Below are 22,535 nucleotides of genomic sequence, written 5' to 3'. Positions count from 1 at the left end.
GGGGGGGGGGGGGTGGGGGGGGGGGGGCTAAGAGAGCGGGAGGGCCGGGCAAATCATGCCACGCCGCCCTGGCACCCACCGTGATTATCCCACTCCCCCCCAAAATGAAATGAAATGAAAAATGAAAAATCGCTTATTGTCACGAGTAGGCTTCAATGAAGTTACTGTGAAAAGCTCCTAGTCGCCACATTCCGGCGCCTGTCCGGGGAGGCTGGTACGGGAAACGAACCGTGCTGCTGGCCTGCTTGGTCTGCTTTAAAAGCCAGCGATTTAGCCGAGTGAGCTAAACCAGCCCCGAAATGGCATGTCGCAAAACAGAATCGCCGCTCGCGTTTTTCCCGGCGACCAGCGGTTCTCCGGCCCGGTGGGCCGAGCAGCGTGACGACCCCGACCGGTTCACGCCGGTGGCAACCACACCTGGTCGCTGCCGCCGTGAACATCGCTCGACAGGTAAGTGTGGGGCGGAGAGAGGATCGAGCACCACGGGCGTACTCGTCTGATGTCTGGCCCGCGATCGGTGCCCACCGGTCGTCGGGCTGGCATCTCTAAGAGACGCACTCTTTCCCCTCCGCCGCCCCGCAAGATCAAGCCACCGTGTCTTGCGGGGCAGCGGAGGGGAGGACGTCAACCGCACATGCGCGGGTTGGAGCCGCATGCACGGCTGACGTAACTTAGGCGCCGCCGGCCGCGTCATTCTTGGCGCGCTGCTTTGACGCAAGCGTCAAGGCCCGGCGCCCGAGATTCGTGGAACGCCGCTCCTAGCCCCGGGGGGGGGGGGGGGGGGGGGGGGTGGGGGTTGAAGAGGGGGCGAGGAGCGGTCTCCGATGCCGGAGTGAAACACTCCGGGTTTCACTCCGCTGTCGGCACTTAGTCTCCCTTTGGGAGAATCGCGCCCATGCTGTTAGGTAATTTGGACATTCTGAATGCTCCCTCTGTGCACCCGAACAGGCGCAGGAATGTGGAGAATACGGGCTTTTCACAGAAACTTAATTGCAGTGTTAATGTAAGCCTACTTGTGACAATATAGATTATTATTATCACTAGGGTTTGAGGAGTTCAAGTTTACAGAAGACAGGAGGCTGGCCCGTAGGGAGCGAGAATAGATGAGCTCAGAAGTAGCATGAGCTCTGAAATAGCAAAAGCATGAATGAGATTTTCAATAACAGATGAGCTGAAGCAGGGGCAAAAATATTAGGGAGGCAGAAATAGATGGTTTTGATGATGGAGAAGATTTGAAGTCAGATGTGCTTTATCAAGCCTCCTTATTTCTGATCAACTTTCACAGAATTCATTTCCAGATTGAAAGCCCATTCAACATTTTCCTAAGAAAAGAAAAATAACTTGCAGAAGTAAAAAAAAATGTATTAGTCATACGAACCATTGACATCTGAGGGTCTGGAACTTTGACTATCTCGGAGCTTGTTAGATTTGGAGATGACTCATCACCATCCTGAATAAAAATGCATGTGAAAGACAAAAAAAAATCAATTGGTCTAAATAGTATAAATATAAATATAAATAGTCAGAAATGTAATTTCCTCAAATCTCATTTGAGCATTAGCATCCATATAAAACACAACAAACACCGATTTGAAACAAGCTTTCTTAGGTAAGAAATTGATAAACATTTTTAAAATAAATTTAGAGTACCCAATTCATTTTTTCCAATTAAGGGGCAATTTAGCATGGCCAATTCACCTACCCTGCACATCTTTTGGGTTATGAGGGTGAAACCCACGCAAACACGGGGAGAATGTACAAACTCCACACGGACAGTGACCCAGAGCCGGGATCGAACTTGGGACCTCGGCGACGTGAGGCAACAGGGCTAACCCACTGTGTCACCGTGTTGCCCCTAAAATTGATAAACTAAAATCAATACACTGTCCGAAAGAAGAATTTACACATTTCGCTATCGAGTTTTCACATGTTCTAGCATTCCATATCAAGATACTTCATGCACAAGATTTTTCTACATGTTTGTGAAAAAAACCACAAGGTGTATTTGTGAGGAGCAAAATAAGCTACGGATTTTTGGAAACATTTCACACAAAATACACCCAAACGTAAGACACTTTCTTACAATAAGAACCAAAAATACAATGAACCTCGATCGATTCAAATAACTAATGCTTGGAAGGAAAATCATTTCTGTGCACGCATTTACAACAAAAAAGAAATCAAAAATATAAATAACCACAAACTTTGGTAACCTAAATAGAGGCGAAAATCAATCTCACAGTCTAATTGAAAATAAAAAGGGTCCCGATAATTAATTGCAGACAGGAGCATTTTTGAATAACAAATAATTTGTAGATGAAATGCAGCAGAAAACATTAACATACCTTTTCATAATAAACAATACCGTACTCTTTGTCTTCAGATTTAACACGTGGGAATTCAACCATGAGATACATAAAATTAGAGCTTCTTTTTTCACTCTGAAACAAAGAGATGATTTGTGAAATAACAAAGGTTATGTTTTACTTAAATGAAAGTAATGATGCTTTTAGTTCAAGTTTACCGAATAAAATATGAGTATTTGGACACAAAGGCAGGCACAAATTAATGCACATCATTAGAACACTGCTCCTTCAGATCCAGCTTACCTCATTTATCATCTCTATCTCTCGAAAAGTAAGCCTGTCCAACCAATCAACCTTTACCATGTGACCTTGACGATGTGCTTTGGTGAGCTTTAAGTTAAAAAAACATACTAAAATCAGCAGTGTAACAATCTTATCATGTTTATTTTAACTAACGATTTTAGACAATCTAAAATAGTTTGACATAGGAATCTAGGGGTGTGCAAATTGACCAAATGACATAACAGCAGAATTTGTAGTAACCATGGAGGGATATGGATTTTATAAAAAACAGCATTTTTAAATTGTGCCCGTGTAGGTCAACATGAGAGGCTGTGCATGGGACTTTATTACAAATTAAGACATGGGCATCAGAGTTTTGGATAACCTTAAATATATGCTGGGTAGAATTCAGTCAGAAGTGCATTGGAATAGTCAGGCCTACAGTTAACAAAGGCATGGATTAGGCTTTCAGCAACAGATGACTTGGGGAAGTGGTCAGAATGTTAAAGTCACTGGATTAGTAAGAGGCCCAGGCTAGTTTCTGGGAATAGTGGTTCAAATCCCACCACAGCAGCTGACGGAATTTAAATTCAATTAATACATCTGGATTAAAAGTCGTCTCAGTAATGGTGATCGTGAAACTTTTGTCAATTGTCATGAAATCACAAGTCTATTAGGGAAGTAAATCTGCCACCCTTACTTAGCACAGCACAGGTAGCACAGTGGTTAGCACTGGCGCTTCACAGCTCCAGGGTCCCAGGTTCAATTCCCCGCTTGGGTCACTGTCCGTGCAGAGTCTGCACGTTCTCCTCGTGTCTTCGTGAGTTTCCTCCGGGTACTCTGGTTTCCTCCCACAGTCCAAAGACGTGCAGATCAGGTGGATTGGCCATGCTAAATTGTACTTAGTGTTCAAAGGGGTTGGTTGGGGTTGCTGGGTTACAGATATGGAGCAGAGGTGTGGGCTTAAATGCCGTGCTCTTTCTAAGGGCCTTTGCAGACCTGATGGGCCGAATAGCCTCCTTCCACACTGTAAATTCTACTTAGTCCAGATCCACAGCAATGTGGCTAACTCTTACGTTCCACCAAACTGTTGAGGCGGGCAGACCATCTGGATTTGACCTAGGCACCGGGAATAACAACAGCACACACCCGACTATGTTGACGCTGCAAGTCCTCCTAACTAACATCGGAGGGCTTTGCCCAAAATTGGGAGAGCTTCTCAGATTAGGCAAGCAGCAGCCCAACAGTTATACTCAAGAAATCATGCCTTATAGACAATGTCACAGACACCATCATCATCCATGGGTATGACCTGCACACTGGGAAGAAGAGAGGTGGCAGAACAGTGGTATACAATTAGAAAAAGTTGCCATAGGTTTCAATAACGACTCTGAACTATATGAAATTCTATGGCATCAGGTCAAACCTGGGCAAGTAAACCTCCTGCTGATTACCACCTACCAGAATCAGTACACTTCCATATTAAACATCTTTTCTTTCAAGAAGCATCGAGTGCGGTAAGAATGTACTCTGGCAGATTTATCTGCCCATCACCAAAAATGGATTGTTGCATCACTATTCACCGAGTTGATCAAGTACGAAAGAGCAAGGTAGCTCGACTGGAACTGTGGCAGGTCATAAGGGAACCAACAAAAGTGAAGAATTATTTCACTTTGTTCTCACTGATCGGCCTGTCTCAGCTGTAAGTACCTATAAGAGTATTAGTGGAAGTTACCACTGCACAGATCTTGTGGAGATAAGGTCTCGTTTTCACACTAGAGGATACCCTTCGCCGTGCTGTGTGGCAGTACCACCATACTAAATGGAATAGATTTCAAACAAATCTAGCAACTCAAAACTGGGCATCCACAAGGTGCTGTGGGCCATCAGCAGAATTGTATTGTATTGGATTTTATTTATTGTCATGTGTATCAAGGTACAGTGAAAAGTATTTTTCTGCGAGCAGCTCAACAGATCATTAAGCACATGAAAAGAAATGGAAATAAAAGAAAATACATAATAGGGCAACACAAGGTTACACAATGTAACTACACAAGCACCGGCATCGGGTGAAGCATACAGGGGTGTAGTGTTAATGAGGTCAGTCCATAAGAGGGTCATTTAGGAGTCTGGTAACAGCGGGGAAGAAGCTGTTTTTGAGTTTGTTTGTGTATGTTCTCAGACTTTTGTATCTCCTGCCTGACGGAAGAAGTTGGAAAACTGAGTAAGCATGGTGGGAGGGGTATTTGATTAAGTTGCCCTCTTTCCCCAGGCAGCGGGAGGTGTAGATGGAGTCAATGGATGGAAGGCAGGTTTGTGTGGTGGATTGGGCTGTGTTCACGACTCTCTGAAGATTCTTGCAGTCTTGGGCCGAGCAGTTGCCATACAAAGCTGTGATGCAGCCAGATAGGATGCTTTCTATGGTGCATCTGTAAAAGCTGGTCAGAGTACTACACCCAGTTTTGGTCTCCTTACTTATGCAGCACAATCTGCAATTTCAGGGACCAGCATATTCCCCACTCTACCATTACTGTCACACCAGGGATTATTCCTGGTTCAATGCAGGAAGGCATGCCTGGAGCAGCACCAGACATGCCTAAAAATGAGGGCCGGGATTCTCCCCTACCCGGCGAGGTGGGGGGTCCCGGCGTTGTAGAGTGACGAGAACCACTCCAGCGTCGGGGCCTCCCCAAAGGTGCGGACTTCTCCGCACCTTTAGGGGCTAGGCCCGTGCCTGACTGGTTTCCGCTCCGCCGGCCAGCGCGAACAGCCTTTAGCGCCCCGCCAGCCGGGCCGGCGGACGTCCGCGCATGCGCCGGAGCGTCAGCTGACATCATCCGGGCGCATGCGAGGGGGAGGGGGTGTCTTCCGCCTCCGCCATGGTGGAGACTGTGGCGGAGGTGGAAGAAAAAGAGCGCCCCCACGGCACAGGCCCGCCGGCCGATCGGTGGGCCCCGGTCGCGGGCCAGGCAACTGTGGGGGCACCACCAGGGGCCAGATCGCCCCGCGCCCCCCCCAGGACCCCGGCGCCGCCAATCCCGCCAGCACCAGACGTGCTTTGATGCCCGCCGGCGGTCAGGCTGGTCAGCGGCGGGACTTCGGCCTATCGTGGGCCGGAGAATCGCCGCGGGGGGACCGCCGACCGGCGCGATTCCAGCCCCCGCCGATTCCCATGTGACAGAGAATTCGGGCCACAGCAGTGGCGGGATTGATGCCGGCCCCGGGCGAGAATTCCGCCCCAGATGTCAACCTGGTGAAGCTACAACACAGGGCAATTTCCAAGCCAAACAATGGGAGCAGCATGCAACTGGCATACCCAAGCATTCCCACAATCAACATTCCAGGTCTAAAGTCATTCCAGTCATGAATGGTGGTGGACAATTAAACAATTAATGGGAGGAATCAGCAGTTCAAGGGGAGCTGAGCTTATCAGAAAAGATAAGGCAGAAACAGGTGCAGCAAGTAATGAGGAAGGCAAATGGAATTTTGACATTCATTGCGAATGGAATAGAGTAGGGAACTGCTGTTGCAACTGTATAGGGCATTAGTGAGACCACATCTGGAGTACTACACAGAGTTTTGGTCTCCTTACTTGAGCAAGGACATAAATTATTAAAGGCAGTTCAGAGAAGGTTCACTACATTGATTCCAGAGATGAAGGACTTGTCTGTCAGATTGAGCAGTTTAGGCCAATGCTCACAGGAGTTTAGAAGAAAGAGTGGAGATCTAATTAAGGTGTATAAGATGCTGGAGAGGGTTGAAAAGGTAGGTGAAGAGCGGAAGTTGCCCTTGTTGGACATTCTAGAATGAGGCTATAGTTTTAAGCTAAGGGGAGCAGATTTAAAACAGAAATGAGGAGAAATTACTTCACTCAGAGGGTTGTGACTGTGAAATTCACTACCCCTGAGTGCAGTAGACATCGGAACACCTAAATAAATTTGAGGAGATAGACAGGTTTTTAATCAGTAGCCAGATGAAGGTTTATGGGGAGTAGGCAGGAAGGTGGAGATGAGGCTGAGATCTGCCATGATCATTTTGAATAACGGAATAGGCTCGAGGAGCTGAATTGTCTACTCCTGCTCCTACTTCTAGTTCCATGTCCTTCAGCCAATTCGATTCACTTCATGTAGTATCAAGAAATGGCTAAAGGCACTGGATGCTGCAAAAGTTATGGACACTGACAACATTCTGGCAATAACACTGCTGAAGACTTGTGCTTCAGAACTAGCCATGCTCCTAGCAAAGTTGTTCCAGTACAGCGACAACAATGGCATTTTATTGGCAATGTAGAAAATTGCCAGCTATACCCTGTACACAAACAAGAAGACAAATCCAATCCAGCCAACCAGTCTATTCTCGATCATCAGTAAAGTGATGGAAGAGGTTGTCAATAGTGGAATCAAGCGGCACTTGATTCGCAATAACTTACTTACTGACGATCAGTTTGGGCTCCCCCGGGCTATTTACCTCCTGACCTCATTACAGCCGTGGTTCAAATATGAACAATAGAGCTGAACTCCAGAGGTGACATCAAGGCAGCACTTGACTGAGTTTGGCACCAAGGGACCCTAGAAAAACTGATTCAATGGGAACCAGAGGGAAAATTCTCCAATGGTTGAAGTCATACCTAACACAAATGAAGATGGTTGAGATTGTTGACCGTAATCACCTCAATTCTAGGACACAACTGCAGGAGTTCCTCAGGGTATTGTACTCGGCTCAATTAGCTTCAGCTGCTTTATCCATGATCTTCTCTCCATCACAAGGTCAGAAATGGGGATGTTGACTATGATTACACAATGTTCAGAAACATTCGGGACTCTTCAGATACTGAAGCAGTCCATGTCCATATGCAAAAAGACCTGGACACCATTCAGGCTTGGGCTGATAAATGGCAAGTAATGGCTATATCACAGGCAGCATGGTAGTACACTGGTTAGCCCTGTTGCTTCACAGCTCCAGGGTCTCAGGTTCGATTTCTGGCTTGGGTCACTGTCTGTGCAGAGTCTGCACATTCTGTTTGGGTTTCCTCCGGGTGTTCCGGTGTCATCCCACAGTCCAAAGATGTGCAGGTTAGGTGGATTGGCCATGCTAAATTGCCCCTAGTGTCCAATTGCCCTTAGTGTCCAAAAAGGTTAGGTGAGGTCACTGGATTGTGGGGATAAGGTGGAGGTGTGGGCTTAAGTGGAGTGCTCATTCCAAGGGCCCAAAGAACAGAAAATTACAGCACAGGAACAGGCCCTTCGGTCCTCCCAGCCTGCGCCGGTCCAGATCCTTTATCTAAACCTGTCGCCTATTTTCCAAAGATCTACTTCCCTCTGTTCCCCGCCTGTTCATATATCTGTCTAGATGCATCTTAAATGATGCTATCGTGCCTGCCTCTACCACCTCCGCTGGCAAAGCGTTCCAGGCACCCACCACCCTCTGCGTAAAAAACTTTCCATGCACATCTCCCTTAAACTTTCCCCCTCTCACCTTGAAATCGTGACCCCTTGTAATTGACACTCCCACTCTTGGAAAAAGCTTGTTGCTATCCACCCTGTCCATACCTCTCATAATTTTGTAGACCTCAGTCAGGTGTCCCCTCAACCTCCTTCTTTCCAACGAAAACAATCCTAATCTACTCAACCTTTCTTCATAGATAGCTCCCTCCATACCAGGCAACATCCTGGTGAACCTCCTCTGCACCCTCGCTAAAGCATCCACATCCTTCTGGTAATGTGGCGACCAGAACTGCACACAGTATTCCAAATGTGGCCGAACCAAAGTCATATACAACAGTAACATGACCTGCCGACTCTTGTACTCAATACCCCATCCAATGAAGGCAAGCATAGTGTATGCCTTCTTGACCGCTCTATCGACCTGCGTTGCCACCTTCAGGGTACAATGGACCTGAACTCCCAGATCTCTCTGTACATCAATTTTCCCCAGGACTCTTCCATTGACCGTATAGTCCGCTCTTGAATTATATCTTCCAAAATGCATCACCTCGCATTTGCCTGGATTGAACTCCATCTGCCATTTCTCTGCCCAACTCTCCAATCTATCTATATTTTGCTGAATTCTCTGCTAGTCCTCCTCGCTATCTGCAACTCCACCAATCTTAGTATCATCTGCAAACTTGCTAATCAGACCACCTATACCTTCCTCCAGATCATTTATGTATATCACAAATCACAGTGGTCCGAGCACGGATCCCTGTGGAACACCACTAGTCACCTTTCTCCATTTTGAGACACTCCCTTCCACCACTACTCTGTCTCCTGTTGCCCAGCCAGTTCTTTATCCATCTAGCTAGTACACCCTGAACCCCATACGAGTTCACTTTTTCCATCAACCTGCCATGGGAAACCTTATCAATCGCCTTACTGAAGTCCATGTATATGACATCTACAGCCCTTCCCTCATCAATTAACCTTGTCACTTCCTCAAAGAATTCTATTAGGTTTGTAAGACAGGACCTTCCCTGCACAAAACCATGCTGCCTATCACTGCTAAGTCTATTTTCTTCCAAATGTGAATAGATCCTATCCCTCAGTATCTTCTCCAACAGTTTGCCTACCACTGACGTTAAGCTCACAGGTCTATAATTCCCTGGATTATCCCGGCTACCCTTCTTAAACAAAGGGACAGCATTAGCAATTCTCCAGTCCTCCGGGACCTCACCCGTGCTCAAGGATGCTGCAAAGGTATCTGTTAAGGCCCCAGCTATTTCGTCCCTCGCTTCCCTCAGTAACCTGGGATAGATCCCATCCGGACCTGGGGACTTGTCCACCTTAATATCTTTTAGAATACCCAAAACTTCCCCCTTCCTAATGCCGACTTGACCTAGAGTATTTAAACATCCATCCCCAGCCTCAACATCCGTCATGTTCCTCTCCTTGGTGAATACCGATGCAAAGTACTCACGAAGAATCTCACCCTTTCCTCTGACTCCACGCATATATTCCCTCTTTTGTCTTGGAGTGGGCCAATCCTTTCTCTAGTTACCCTCTTGCTCCTTATATACAAATAAAAGGCTTTGGGATTTTCCTTAACCCTGTTAGCCAAAGCTATTTCATGACCCCCTTTAGCCCTCTTTATTTTGCTTTTGAGATTTGTCCTACTTTCACGATATTCCTCCAAAGCTTCATCAGTTTTAAGTCGCCTAGATCTTGTGCATGCTTCCTTTTTCATCTGGGCTAGTCTCACAATTCCACCCGTCATCCATGGTTCCCTAACCTTGCCATTTCTATGCCTCATTTTCACAGGGACATGTCTGTCCTGCACTCTAATCAACCTTTCCTTAAAAGACTCCCATATTTCAAATGTGGATTTACCCTTAAACAGCTGCTTCCAATCCACATTCCCTAGCTCCTGCCGAATTTTGTTATACTTCGCCTTTCCCCAATTCAGCACTCTCCCTTTAGGACCACTCTCGTCTTTGTCCATGAGTATTCTAAAACTTACGGAATTGTGATCGCTATTCCCAAAGTAATCACCGACTGAAACTTCAACCACCTGGCCGGGACCATTCCCCAATACCAGGTCCAGTATGGCCCCTTCCCGAGTTGGACTATTTACATACTGCTCTAAAAAACTCTCCTGGATGCTCCTTACAAATTCTACTCCATCTATGCCTCCAACACAAGAGTCCCATTCAATGTTGGGGAAGTTAAAATCTCCCATCATGACCACCCTATTGCCGTTACATTTTTCTATAATCTGTCTACATATTTGTACCTCTACTTTACACTCGCTTTTGCGAGGCCTGTAGTAAAGTCCCAAAAATGTTACTGGACCCTTCCTATTTCTTAGCTCCACACATAGTGCCTCAGTGCTCAAATCCTCTATCGTGCCCTCCTTAATCATAGCTGTGATATCATCTCTAACCAGTAATGCTACCCCTCACCCCTTTTACCTCCCTCTCTATCCCTCCTGAAGCATCTATACCCTGGGATATTTAGTTGCCAGTCTTGCCCTTCCCTCAACCAAGTCTCAGTAATACCAATAACATCATATTCCCAGGTACTAATCCAAGCCTTAGGTTCATCTGCCTGCCTTACCTGCTACACTTCTCGCATTAAAACAAATGCACCTCAGACCATCTGTATTCATCATCTCTTCCCTGTCTACTCTTCCCCTTAGTCACATTGAGTTTATTATCTAGTGCCTTGCTGGCTTTAGTTGCTGCCTCTTTACTGACCTCTAACTTCCTAATTTGGTTCCCATCCCCCTGCCACATTAGTTTAAAACCTCCCCAACAGTGTTAGCAAAAGCACCCCCTGGGACATTGGTTCCAGTCCTGCCCATGTGTCGACCATCCGGTTTGTAATGGTCCCACCGCCCCCAGAACCGGTTCCAATGTCCCAAAAATCTGAACCCCTCCCTCCTGCACCATCTCTCAAGCTACGTATTCATTCTGACTATTCTTGAATTTCTACTCTGACTGTCTCGTGGCACTGGTAGCAATCCTGAGATTACTACCTTTGAGGTCCTACTTTTTAAAACTTATCTCCCAACTCCCTAAATTCTGATTGTCGGACCTTATCCCGTTTTTTACCTATATCGTTGGTGCCTATATGCACCACGACAACTGGCTGTTCACCCTCCCCCTTCAGTATGTCCTGCAGCCGATCGGAGACATCCCTGACCATTGCACCCAGGAGGGAACATACCATTCGGAAGTCTCATTTACGACCACAGAAACGCATGTCTACTCCCCTTACGATTGAATCCCCCATGACTATAGCCCTGCCAGTCATTTTCCCGCCCTTCTGTGCAGCAGAGCCAGCCACGGTGCCATAAGCCTGGCTACTACTGCCTTCCCCTGGCGAGTCATCTCCCCAACAGTATCCAAAACGGTATACCTGTTTTGGGGGGAGATGACTGCAGGGGACACCTGCACTGCCTTCCTGCCTTTTGGTCACCCATTCCCTGTCTCCCTCACCAATCCTAATCTGCGGTGTGATCAACTCACTAAACGTGCTATCGACCACCTCCTCAGCATCACGGATGCTCCAAAGTGAGTCCATCCGCAGCTCCAGAGCCGTCATGCGGTCTAACACAAGCTGCAGCTGGATACACATCCCGAAGATGAAGGAGTCAGGGGCATTGGTTGCGTCCCTGAACTCCCACATTGAGCACGAGGAGCATAAGACGGGTCTGGGATCTCCTGCCATTTTTACACTTTCCCTTAACTGACTACAAATATAGTGTCAAATAATGAATAAGTGAAAGGAATAAATATTTTACTTACCAATCACAATACTTACCAACACACAAAGAGTTGAATTTCTCCCAGCTACTGCTAATTGGAGCACTTTCCTTACCAGCCAATCAGGTCACTGCTTTGCTGTGATGTCACTCTTCCCGACAGACCCCTGGCCACTGCTCCCGCCGAAAAGCTGAAGGCCGCTTCTCCGGCAGCTGTGTCTCCGCCGCTTTCCCGGTGTCTCAGCCGCTCTCCTTGCGCGCTTACACTGTGTCCACGCTGCTCACCTCGCGCTCTTTCACTGTGTCCCCGCCGATCTCCTAGTCCTCTTTCACTTTGTCCCCGCCGCTCTCCTCACTCTCACTTTGTCCCTGCCGCTCTCCTCACGCTTTCACTGTGTCCCCACCGCTCTCCTCGCGCTCTTTCACTGTGTCTCCGCCGCTCTGCTCGCTCTTTCACTGTGTCCCCGACGTTCTCATCGCTCTCACTGTGTGTCGGTGCAGACTCGATGGGCTGAATGGCCTCCTTCTGCACCGTATATTTTATGATCACAGAAGTGGCAGGCAATGGCCATCTCCAGCAAACCATTTCTCTTTTAGACTGAATGGTATTACCATCACTGAATTCCCCCTCTATCAACTGGCTACCATCGACAAGAAACTGAACTGGACTATAAGAACAGGTCAGAGGCTGGGAATTCTGTGGCAAGTAACTCATCCCTGATTCCCCAAAGTCTGTCGAACATCTGCAAGGCTCAGGTCAGATGTGATGGAATACACTCCACTTTCCTGGCTGAGAGTAGTTCCAACACTCAAAGCTGGATACCAATCAGGACAAAGCAGCCTGTTTGATTGGCACCCCATCCACCATCTTCAACATTCACTCAGTCCACTGATGACGCACAATGGCAGCATTTGTGTACCATCTACTAGATGTGCTGCAGCAACTCACCAAGGCTCCTTCGTAGCACTTTCCAAACATGTGACCTCTGCCAGCTAGGAAGACAAGGCAGCAGGAGGTTGGCGCCATTTCCCCTCCAAGTCACTCACCACCCTGACTTGGAATTATAATCACCGTTCCATCACCATCACTGGATTAAAAACCCAGAAACTCCTTTACAGCATAGGTGTTCACCATAAAGACTGTGCAGTTGAAGATGGCAGCAGCTCACCACCATTTTTGAGGGCAATTAGGGACGGGCAATAAATGTATCCCTACCCAGAGACACCCACATCCTACAAAACAATTTTGAAAAAGATGAGCTGGAGCAGGTGCAAAATCAAATGATTTCATGGAAATGAAAATAGGTAGCCTCAATGATGGTATAAAAATGGGATGCAGATTTTTAACTGACTGCTAGTGGCCGTGTCAGGGTTTATAAATAACGGTTCAATAAATGAATCATTTATCTCTATCAGGAGACAGTACCAGAAAACAATAGGTTTTGTATTGAAATCTGGAGACTACAAAGTGCAGCCTGTAGACTTGCGTTATTATCCTACCCATGTCTTGCATGAAATCCAATTAAACTGTGCATGTTTACACAATGCAAACAGATTAACTTCTCGTGCTAGGTGAACATTGTCAGCATAATTAGTTCTCTTCCAATATCAATAACAGCTGCAGTATTTATAAAAAAAACGATCTAGCTATATGACTTACTACATTTTTCTATTAAAAGCTCCTATGTGCACTGGTAGGCATGTAATTACAGTGTGGCAAGTTTACATAGGGAGTTTCTCTTGAACTAGATAGGCATTCCAATGCAGTTTTGCTGGACCTGCCACTTGTACTAACGACGTGTGGTGAAAGAGCATCTGGGAATGAGTGCCCAATCCTAGGAAAAAAGAAATGTATATTAGGAGTTGTTCGTGAAGGGCAGCACAGTGGCGCAGTGGTTAGCATTGCTGCCTACGGCGTTGAGGACCTGGGTTCGAACCCCGGCCCTGGGTCACTGTCTGTGAGGAATTTCCACATTCTCCCCGTGCTGCGTGGGTTTCGCCCCCACAACCCAAAAGATGTGCAGGGTAGGTGGATTAGCTATGTTAAATTGCCCCTTAATTGGAAAAAGTAATTGGGTACTCTAAATTTATTTTTAAAAAGAGAAAAAAAAAGGAGTTGTTCATGTGGCCACCATTAGTTGATTTGATGGTGCAGGTTCAAGTGCCAGGAAGTATTTTGCCACATTAAACGGTCTAAATAAGTGCAAACTTGTTGCTTATTGAAAAACATATAAACTGAGGAATAACGGGATATTTATAAAAATAAATGTACTTTGTGGATGAAAGAGAAGGAGGTAGGGTGAAAGAGAAGGAAAGGATGTACTCTGATATGCTTTCCCTCCCCTTCTTCATTATTTAAATGTTTAAATTATCACAAGGAAGGAGTTACACAATGTAATGAGAAAATAACCCTCTGGAAATGACCTGACATTGTGGTTGTTTATAACAGATGAGGAAAGCCATTTGTCTACATGAAACTGAACTTGAGTTTACATGCTTTGTATCCTGTTTTGGGGAAGGTAACAATCTTGCCCATTAATGTCTATCCCAATATGTCACCCAAACTATTGAAGAGCTCAAAACTGGCTGGGCTCCATAAAGAGGGGATGCTGATATCTGCTCAACATGGCAACAAAAGCAAACATTTCAAATAAAGAGATTCCTTTCTGTTCCGAACTTCCTATTTTCAGAAGATATTTATATCTATCCACATTAAATTATTTATGGATAGCATGAGGTGTGGAGAGAAGATCAAAATCCAAACAGCCAAATGTCTCCTTTACGTCTTTCTGCCCTGTTGATCCAAAATATAAAAAAGCACTACCTTTCACAGATTTGAAGATTCCTGACTGCACTATCTGCAATCACAGCTCTTTGACACGCTTAGACTTCTTGGAAATAAAGTTTACAAGAGAAGTGTGGAAATGTTTGTCTTTGGTGGGTTGTTTTGATGTATCTGTGAAGCACTAAGTAGTTTGTTGAAAGTTTTAATCTATATTCTCATTAATTCATACAAATCTCAAGTTATTAATACCAATGAGTTTGGCTGTTCCAGTTTTGGATTCATTCACCAATGAGGCAACAACATACATTGTCAGACAAAAAATAGCTATTTTGAAACACTTGGGTTATTCAGTTAAAATTTTGAACTATCGGGTAGGACCAAGTTATCTTTTGCATATCATAAGAGCATAAGGAGGAGTATGTAATTCAGCCCCACATACCGTTTTATTGTTCAGTTAGATCATGGCCTCAGCTCACTTTGCTGCCCGTTCACCATAACCCTTCAATCCATTACTGATTACAAGTCCATCTATCGCCTCCTCATCCTTAAATTTACTCAATGTCCTGGCATCCATCGCACTCTGGGGTAATGAATTCCACAGATTAATGACCCTTTAAGACAAGTCAGTTCTTCTCATCTGTTTTAAATCTGCTAACCCTTCGCTTTCTTAAATGCCAAATACCCCTGAACTTTCAATTATCAATCTTGGTTACCCTTCAGCTGTCAGTTTATCTCCCTTCTTGTGAAAGCTGTGTGCATTCAGATACAGTGCCTTTAATTCGGTCTTGTTATTTTCACAATCTCTTGCCTCAAGTGCTGGCACATTCTTATGTTTGTACCTTGTCCCTTCCTGTGACACCCTGATAACCATTTCCCTTATCCCTATCCTACTCTCTTACCTTCTCATCTCTCTGAAGAGCATCACATCTTTCATCAGTCTAATATTTAGTTGATAATCTTCTCTAACACCCAGTTATATGACTCACCAGGACACCAGTCGCAACATGGTTGTGGTGAAGACCATCCCAACGGTACAGCTCCCAACTTTTCCCCAGTACTGATACTAGTGCCCCATGAATCGAACCCCATTGCTCCCACACCAATTTTTGAGCCAGGCATTTAAGTCCCCTTTGCCAATATGCTCATGGTTCAGGTAATAATCCAAAGATTACCATTGAAGTTCCTGCTTTTTAAATTAGCACCGAGCTGCTCAAACACCCCCTTCCTCGTCCTATCCATGTCATTGGTACCTGCATGGACCACCAGCATTGGCTCCCCCCTCCCACCGCAAGTTCCTCTAGCTCAAAACAGATGTCCCGAACCGTGGTACCAGGCAAGCAACACAGCCTTCTGGACTTGCGCTCTTGGATGCAGAGAACTGTCCATCCTCCTTAGTATTATGTCTCTGACTACCACTACATTACTGTTATGTCCCCCAGCTTGAATGACTTCCTGTACTCTGGTGTTATGGTCAGCCTGCTCATTCACCCTGCAGCTCCCACTCATCTGTAAAAGGTTACAGACATATCAAACCTGTTGGCCAATTCCAAAAAAGCAAAGGTTCCTCCACTTCTACCTTTTGATCACTGCCTCGCTTGCAGTCACACCCTCCTGCCCCTGGTCTCTGACCAAATCTGAAAACCTATCTCCAGCTCAATGACCCTGAACTGAAGCTCCTAGAGTAACAGACACTTACTGCAGATGTGTTTGCCCTGGAACACACTAATATCCAGAAGCTCCCACATTCTGGGATCACAAACATCACCTGCCATCCTTATTGTATCTTAATTAACTAATTATTTTCTGAACTATTTTTTAATTAAATTCATGCCTCCTCTAATCTCCCTTCTAAATTAAACCTTAGTAATCCAATAAACTCCATCAGTTTGCGAACAGAATAAAATAAATAATGCACCAACGAGTTTCTTACTTCCCTCTGCCAGTGTTGTTACTTTAGGGTTATTTAAAAGTTACAATTATCTAAATTCCAGCTCTATGAAGTGCGTAACAGCAGTTGCTCACCAGGCAATCAACTTATGGCTTTCCTGTGATAACATTGAATTTTTCTTCTCAAACTCAGCGTGCATTAGAAGCCGACACTGCATTCCTCGGAGTGTCCCAATTAGTTCTGCTCCTCTTTCGCTGCTTCTCCCGGCTCCGAGTCAGCGACTTCTTGCTGCAGTCACACTTTTATTTTTCACAGCCTCACTCTCCCAGCTGAACTCTTGCTCTTTTATACTCCACTCTCCTCGCTGAAGTCTTTCATACTCTCCACTAGCTACCACCGAGAAGGACCAGGCCAGAAGATGCTATGCAACACCACCACCTGCAAGTTGCCCTCACAGCCACAACTCCTGACTCGGAAACATATAACTGTTGCTGGATCAAAATCTGTGATTCTACCTAGACCAGGGGGACTGCAGCGGTCCAAGCTGGCAAATCACCACTACCTTCAAGTGCAATTAAGGATGAGCAACAAATGCCAGCCAAGCCAGTGATGCCCATATCTTGTGAAAGATTACTTTTTAAAATATCTCTCCAAATAAAAAACACACTACAATATCTTAAGATGAGACAACACCAATTTGATGCCAAAGATTCTTGACTGATAGAAAGATACTGCTCAAGTGGATACAGTAAAGTCACTTCAAACCAAGAATAGACCACATCATGTCATTGACAATACCAAATCAGAGGTTATTTTCAGCACTCAATATGCGTGTATAATGTCATTCTAGTGTCACACATCTTTCTGTCCAACATCTCCCATTTGTATTCTCCATGCACAAGCCAAAAATTTGACACAAATTGATGAATGTGTTTGCACAATATACGGCAAACAACCATATATGTTTCACATGAACTCACTGAATTCACCTGAGGAGGAGCTGCTCTCCGAAAGCTAGTGATTTGAAACAAACCTGTTGGACTTTAACCTGGTGTTATAAGACTCCTTACAATAAAATTTCAGTGATTGAAGACAACCAATGGAAAGAATGGTTAATCATTACAACCACAAAAGATACTGGAGCAGGTCACTCAATAGATCTAAATTTTAAAAGGTACCAGGTTAATAGGCATGAACAGGTTGATATTAGGGCGGCGTGGTAAGGTTGATATTAGGGCGGCATGGTAGCACAGTGGTTAGCACAGTTGCTTCACAGCTCCAGGGTCACAGGCTTGATTCCCGGCTTGGATCACTGTCTGTGTGGAGTCTGCACGTTTTCCCCTTGTCTGCATGGATTCCCTCTGGGTGCTCCGGTTTCCTCCCACAGCCCAAAGATGTGCAGGTTAGGTGGATTGGACATGCTAAATTGCCTTTAGTGTCCAAAAATGTTAGATAGGGTTTACGGAGATAGGGTTTACGGGGATAGGGTGGAGGCGTGGGCTTAGATAGGGTGATTTTCCATGGGCTGGTGCAGACCCGATGGGCTGAATGGCCTTCTTCTGTACTGTAAATTCTATAATTTATGGTTAAGAAGGAGGATGTGCTGGAAATTTTGGAAAGCATCAGGATTCGTAAGTCCCCTGGGGCAGACAGGATATACTCAAGGTTTCATTAACAGGGGGATTGAGTTTAAGAGCCGCAAGGTTTTCTGCAGCTTTACAAAACCATGGTTAGACCACACTTGGAATAGTGTCCAGTTCTGGTTGACTCATTTTAGGAAGGATGTGGATGCTTTGGAGAATGTGCAGAGGAGATTTACCAGGATGCTGCCTGGACTGGAGGGCATGACTTATGAATAAAGGTCGAGGCAGATAGGGCTTTTCTCACTGGAGCGAAGAAGGAAGAGAGGTGACTTGATAGAGGTGTACAAGGTGATGAGAGGCATAGATAGAGTAGATAGAGTGGATAGCGGAGACTTTTCCCCAGAGCGGATATCGAGGGAATATAATTTTAAGGTGATTGGAGGACGGTACAGGGGGAGATGTCAGCCATCGGTTCTTTACACAGAGAGTGGTGGGTGCGTGAAATGCCCTGCCAGCAGAGGTGGTGGAGTCATTAGGGACATTTAAGCGACTCTTGGACAGGCACATGGATAGCTGTATATTGAAGAGGTGTACGTTAGATTGATCTTAGATTAGGATAAGTGGTTAGTACAACATCATGGGCCGAAGGGCTTGTACAGTGCTGTACTGTTCTATGTTCTATTGCAGTCATTGCTCAATTTGTGCTAAATAACCAGCATTTTCGAGCAATCCACCCATGCACTACTGGGCGGCAGGGTAGCACAGTGGTTAGCATGGTTGTTTCACAGCACCAGGAACCCAGGCACGATTCTTGGCTTGGGTCACTGTCTGTCGGGAGTCTGCACATTCTCCCCGTGAATGCGTGGGTTTCTCCGGGTCCTCCAGATTCCTTCCACAAATCCCGAAAGATGTGCGTGTTAGGTAATTTAGACATTCTGAACTCTCCCTCAGTGTACCCAAATAGGCACTGTAGAGTTTCACAGTAACTTCATTGCAGCGTTAATGTAAGCCTACTTGTGACACTAATAAAGATTACAAAAAAATCCAGATTAGATAACTTCAGCATAATGTGATGTAAAAAATGAAATTAAACCACATGAGCTGAAAAAGAGACTCAGATTTATGTACAATTAGATGGAACACAATTTTTCTTCCGCAAAAAAGTTATATTCTAAATAATATTCTGGGCTGGATATCCCTAACAATGGGAGAAAGCTTCAATAAAATTGCATTACAGAAAAGCTTTCATCACCCCCCAATTGGCTCAATTCCTACTGAATGTCATGGAATAATAGAATGGTTACAGCACAAGGTCGTAGGGCCCATCTTGTTCATGCCAATTCCTCGCAAGAGTAACTGAGCTAGTCCCATTCCCCAGCATATTTTCTCCCTTTTCATTTTTGAAAGCACTGATTGTATCTGCCTCCACTACACAGTCACTTTGTTGTGGCCATTTCAGAGACATGGATAGAGCAGGGATAGGAATGGTTGTTGCAGGTTCCGGGGTTTAGATATTTTAGTAAGCTCAGGGAAAATGGTAAAAAAGGGGCAGGGGTGGCATTGTTAGTCAAGGACAGTCTTACGGTGGCAGAAAGCACATTTGATGAGGTCATGTCTACTGAGGTAGTATGGGCTGAGGTTAGAAACAGGAAAGGAGAGATCACCCTGTTGGGAGTTTTCTATAGGCCTCCGAAAAGTTCCAGAGATGTAGAGGAAAGGGTTGCAAAGATGATTCTGGATAGGAGCAAAAGTAACAGGGTAGTTGTTATGGGGGACTTTAACTTTCCAAATATTGACTGGAAATGCTATAGTTCGAGTACTTTAGATGGGTCCATTTTTGTCCAATGTGTGCAGGAGGGTTTCCTGAAACAGTATGTAGATAGGCCAACAAGACGCGAGGCCATATTGGATTTGGTAGTGGGTAATGAACCAGGACAGGTGTTAGATTAGGAGGTAGGTGAGCACTTTGGTGATAGTGACCACAATTTGGTTACGTTTACTTTAGCGATGGAAAGGGATAGGCATATACCGCAGGGCAAGAGTTATAGCTGGGGCAAAGGCAATTATGATGCGATGAGGCAAGACTTAGGATGCATAGGATGGTGAAGGAAACTGCAGGGGATGGGCACAATTGAAATGTGGAGCTTGTTCAAGGAACAGCTACTGCGTGTCCTTGATAAGTATGTACCTGTCAGGAAGGGAGGAAGTGGTCGAGCAAGGGAACCGTGGTTTACTAAAGTAGTTGAATCACTTGTCAAGAGGAAGGAGGCGGCTTATGTAAAGATAAGATGTGAAGGTTCAGTTAGTGCGCTCGAGAGTTACAAGTTAGCTAGGAAGGACCTAAAGAGAGAGCTAAGAAAAGCCAGGAGGGGACATGAGAAGTCTTTGGCAGGTAGGATCAAGGATAACGCTAAAGCTTTCTATAGATATGCCAGGAATAAAACAATGACTAGGGTAAGAGTAGGGCCAGTCAAGGACAGTGGTGGAAAGTTGTGCGTGGAGTCCGAGGAGATAGGAGAGGAGCTAAATGAATATTTTTCGTCAGTATTCACACAGGAAAAAGACAATGTTGTCGAGGAGAATACGGAGATACAGGCTACTAGACTAGAAGGGCTTGAGATTCATAAGAAGGAGGTGTTAACAATTCTGGAAAGTGTGAAAATAGATAAGTCCCCTGTGCCGGATAGAATTTATTCGAGGATTCTCTGGGAAGCTAGGGAGGAGATTGCTGAGCCTCTGACCTTTATGTTGTCATTGTCTACAGGAATAGTTCCGGAAGACTGGAGGATAGCAAATGTTGTCCCCTTGTTCAAGAAGGGGAGTAGAGACAACCCTGGTAACTATAGACCAGTGAGCCTTACTTCTGTTGTGGGCAAAGTCTTGGAAAGGTTTATAAGAGATAGGATTTATAATCATCTAGAAAGGAATAATTTGATTAGGGATAGTCAACAAAGTTTTTTGGGTCATGTCTCACAAACCTTATGGAGTTCTTTGAGGTGACCAAACAGGTGGACGAGGGTAAAGCAGTTGATGTGGTGTATATGGATTTCAGTAAAGCGTTTGATAAGGTTCCCCACGGTAGGCTATTGCATAAAATACAGAGGCATGGGATTCACGGTGATTTAGCAGTTTGGATCAGAAATTGGCTAGCTGTAAGAAGACACAGGGTGGTGGTTGATGTGATGTGTTTAGCCTGGATTTCAGTTACTAGTGGTGTACCACAAGGATCTGTTTTGGGGCCGCTGCTGTGTCATTTTTATAAATGACCTGGGAGGAGGGCGTAGAAGGATGGGTGAGTAAATTTGCAGATGACACTAAAGTCGGTGGAGTTGTGGACAGTGCGGAAGGATGTTGCAGGTTACAGAGGGACATAGATAAGCTACAGAGCTGGGCTGAGATGTGGCAAATGAAGTTTAATGCAGAAAAGTGTGAGGTGATTCATTTTGGAAGGAGTAACAGGAATACAGAGTACTGGGCTAATGATAAGATTCTTGGTAGTGTGGATGAGCAGAGAGATCTCGGTGTCCACGTACATAGGTCCCTGAAAGTTGCCACCCAGGTTGATAGGGTTGTTCAGAAGGCGTATGGTGTGTTAGCTTTTATTGGTAGAGGGACTGAGTTTCGGAGCCATGAGGTCATGTTGCAGCTGTACAAAACTCTGGTGCGGCCGTATTTGGAGTATTGCATGCAATTCTGGTCGCCGCATTACAGGAAGGATGTGGAAGAATTGGAAAGGGTGCAGAGGAGATTTACTAGGATGCTGCCTGGTATGGAGGGAAGATCTTATGAGGAAAGGCTGAGGGACTTGAGGCTGTTTTCGTTAGAGAGAAGATTAAGAGGTGACTTAATTGAGGCATACAAGATGATCAGAGGATTAGATATGGTGGACAGTGAGAGCCTTTTTCCTCGGATGGTGATGGCTAGCATGAGGGGACATAGCTTTAAATTGAGGGGAAATAGATATAGGACAGATGTCAGAGGTAGGTTCTTTACTCAGAGAGTAGTAAGGGCGTGGAAAGCCCTGCCTGCAACAGTAGTGGACTCGCCAATATTAAGGGCATTTAAATGGTCATTGGATAAACATATGGATGATAAGGGAATAGTGTAGATGGCTTTAGATTGGTTTCACAGGTCGGTGCAACATCGAGGGCCGAAGGGCCTGTACTGCGATGTAATGTTCTATGTTCTATGTCAGGCAGTGCATTCTAGATCTGAAACACTTGCTGTGCAAAAAGATTTTCCTCATGCCATCATTGGTTCTTTTGGCAATCAGACGATCAGAAGGCAGTGACAACCTTTAGGATAAAATTGTCCGGTCAGTACTCAGGGACAGGAGGGTGTAGCTGTGAGTGAGGCAGGTATGGGGACCCAGAAGATAGAGAGGTGCAGGAGCCTCAGCCTTTGCAACTGGCCAACAGATCAGAGGTTCTTGAAGCCTGTATGGATGAAAGTGGTGGTTGTAGGATGGACGAGCAAGCTGACCATTATGATCC

At 45.4% G+C, this 22,535-nt stretch overlaps 1 protein-coding gene across 1 annotated transcript in view; it reads right to left on the bottom strand.

The window, feature by feature from the left end:
- The window catches only part of pik3c3 (phosphatidylinositol 3-kinase, catalytic subunit type 3), a 130,565-nt gene that overhangs the window by 79,883 nt on the left and 28,147 nt on the right, over window positions 1-22,535 (bottom strand). Inside the window, exons 5-7 of the mRNA XM_038790774.1 lie at window positions 2,610-2,696; window positions 2,346-2,441; window positions 1,379-1,450 (exon numbers count right to left, since the gene is read on the bottom strand). Of these exons, the coding sequence (XP_038646702.1) occupies window positions 1,379-1,450; window positions 2,346-2,441; window positions 2,610-2,696 (255 nt within the window). The remainder of the gene's footprint in view (window positions 1-1,378; window positions 1,451-2,345; window positions 2,442-2,609; window positions 2,697-22,535) is intronic.

The sequence above is a fragment of the Scyliorhinus canicula genome, chromosome 3 (assembly GCF_902713615.1).
Source record: "Scyliorhinus canicula chromosome 3, sScyCan1.1, whole genome shotgun sequence".
Classification (NCBI taxonomy): domain Eukaryota; kingdom Metazoa; phylum Chordata; class Chondrichthyes; order Carcharhiniformes; family Scyliorhinidae; genus Scyliorhinus; species Scyliorhinus canicula.
Note: the sequence above shows the minus strand (reverse complement) of the source record. Positions and strands in the feature narration are given on the sequence as shown.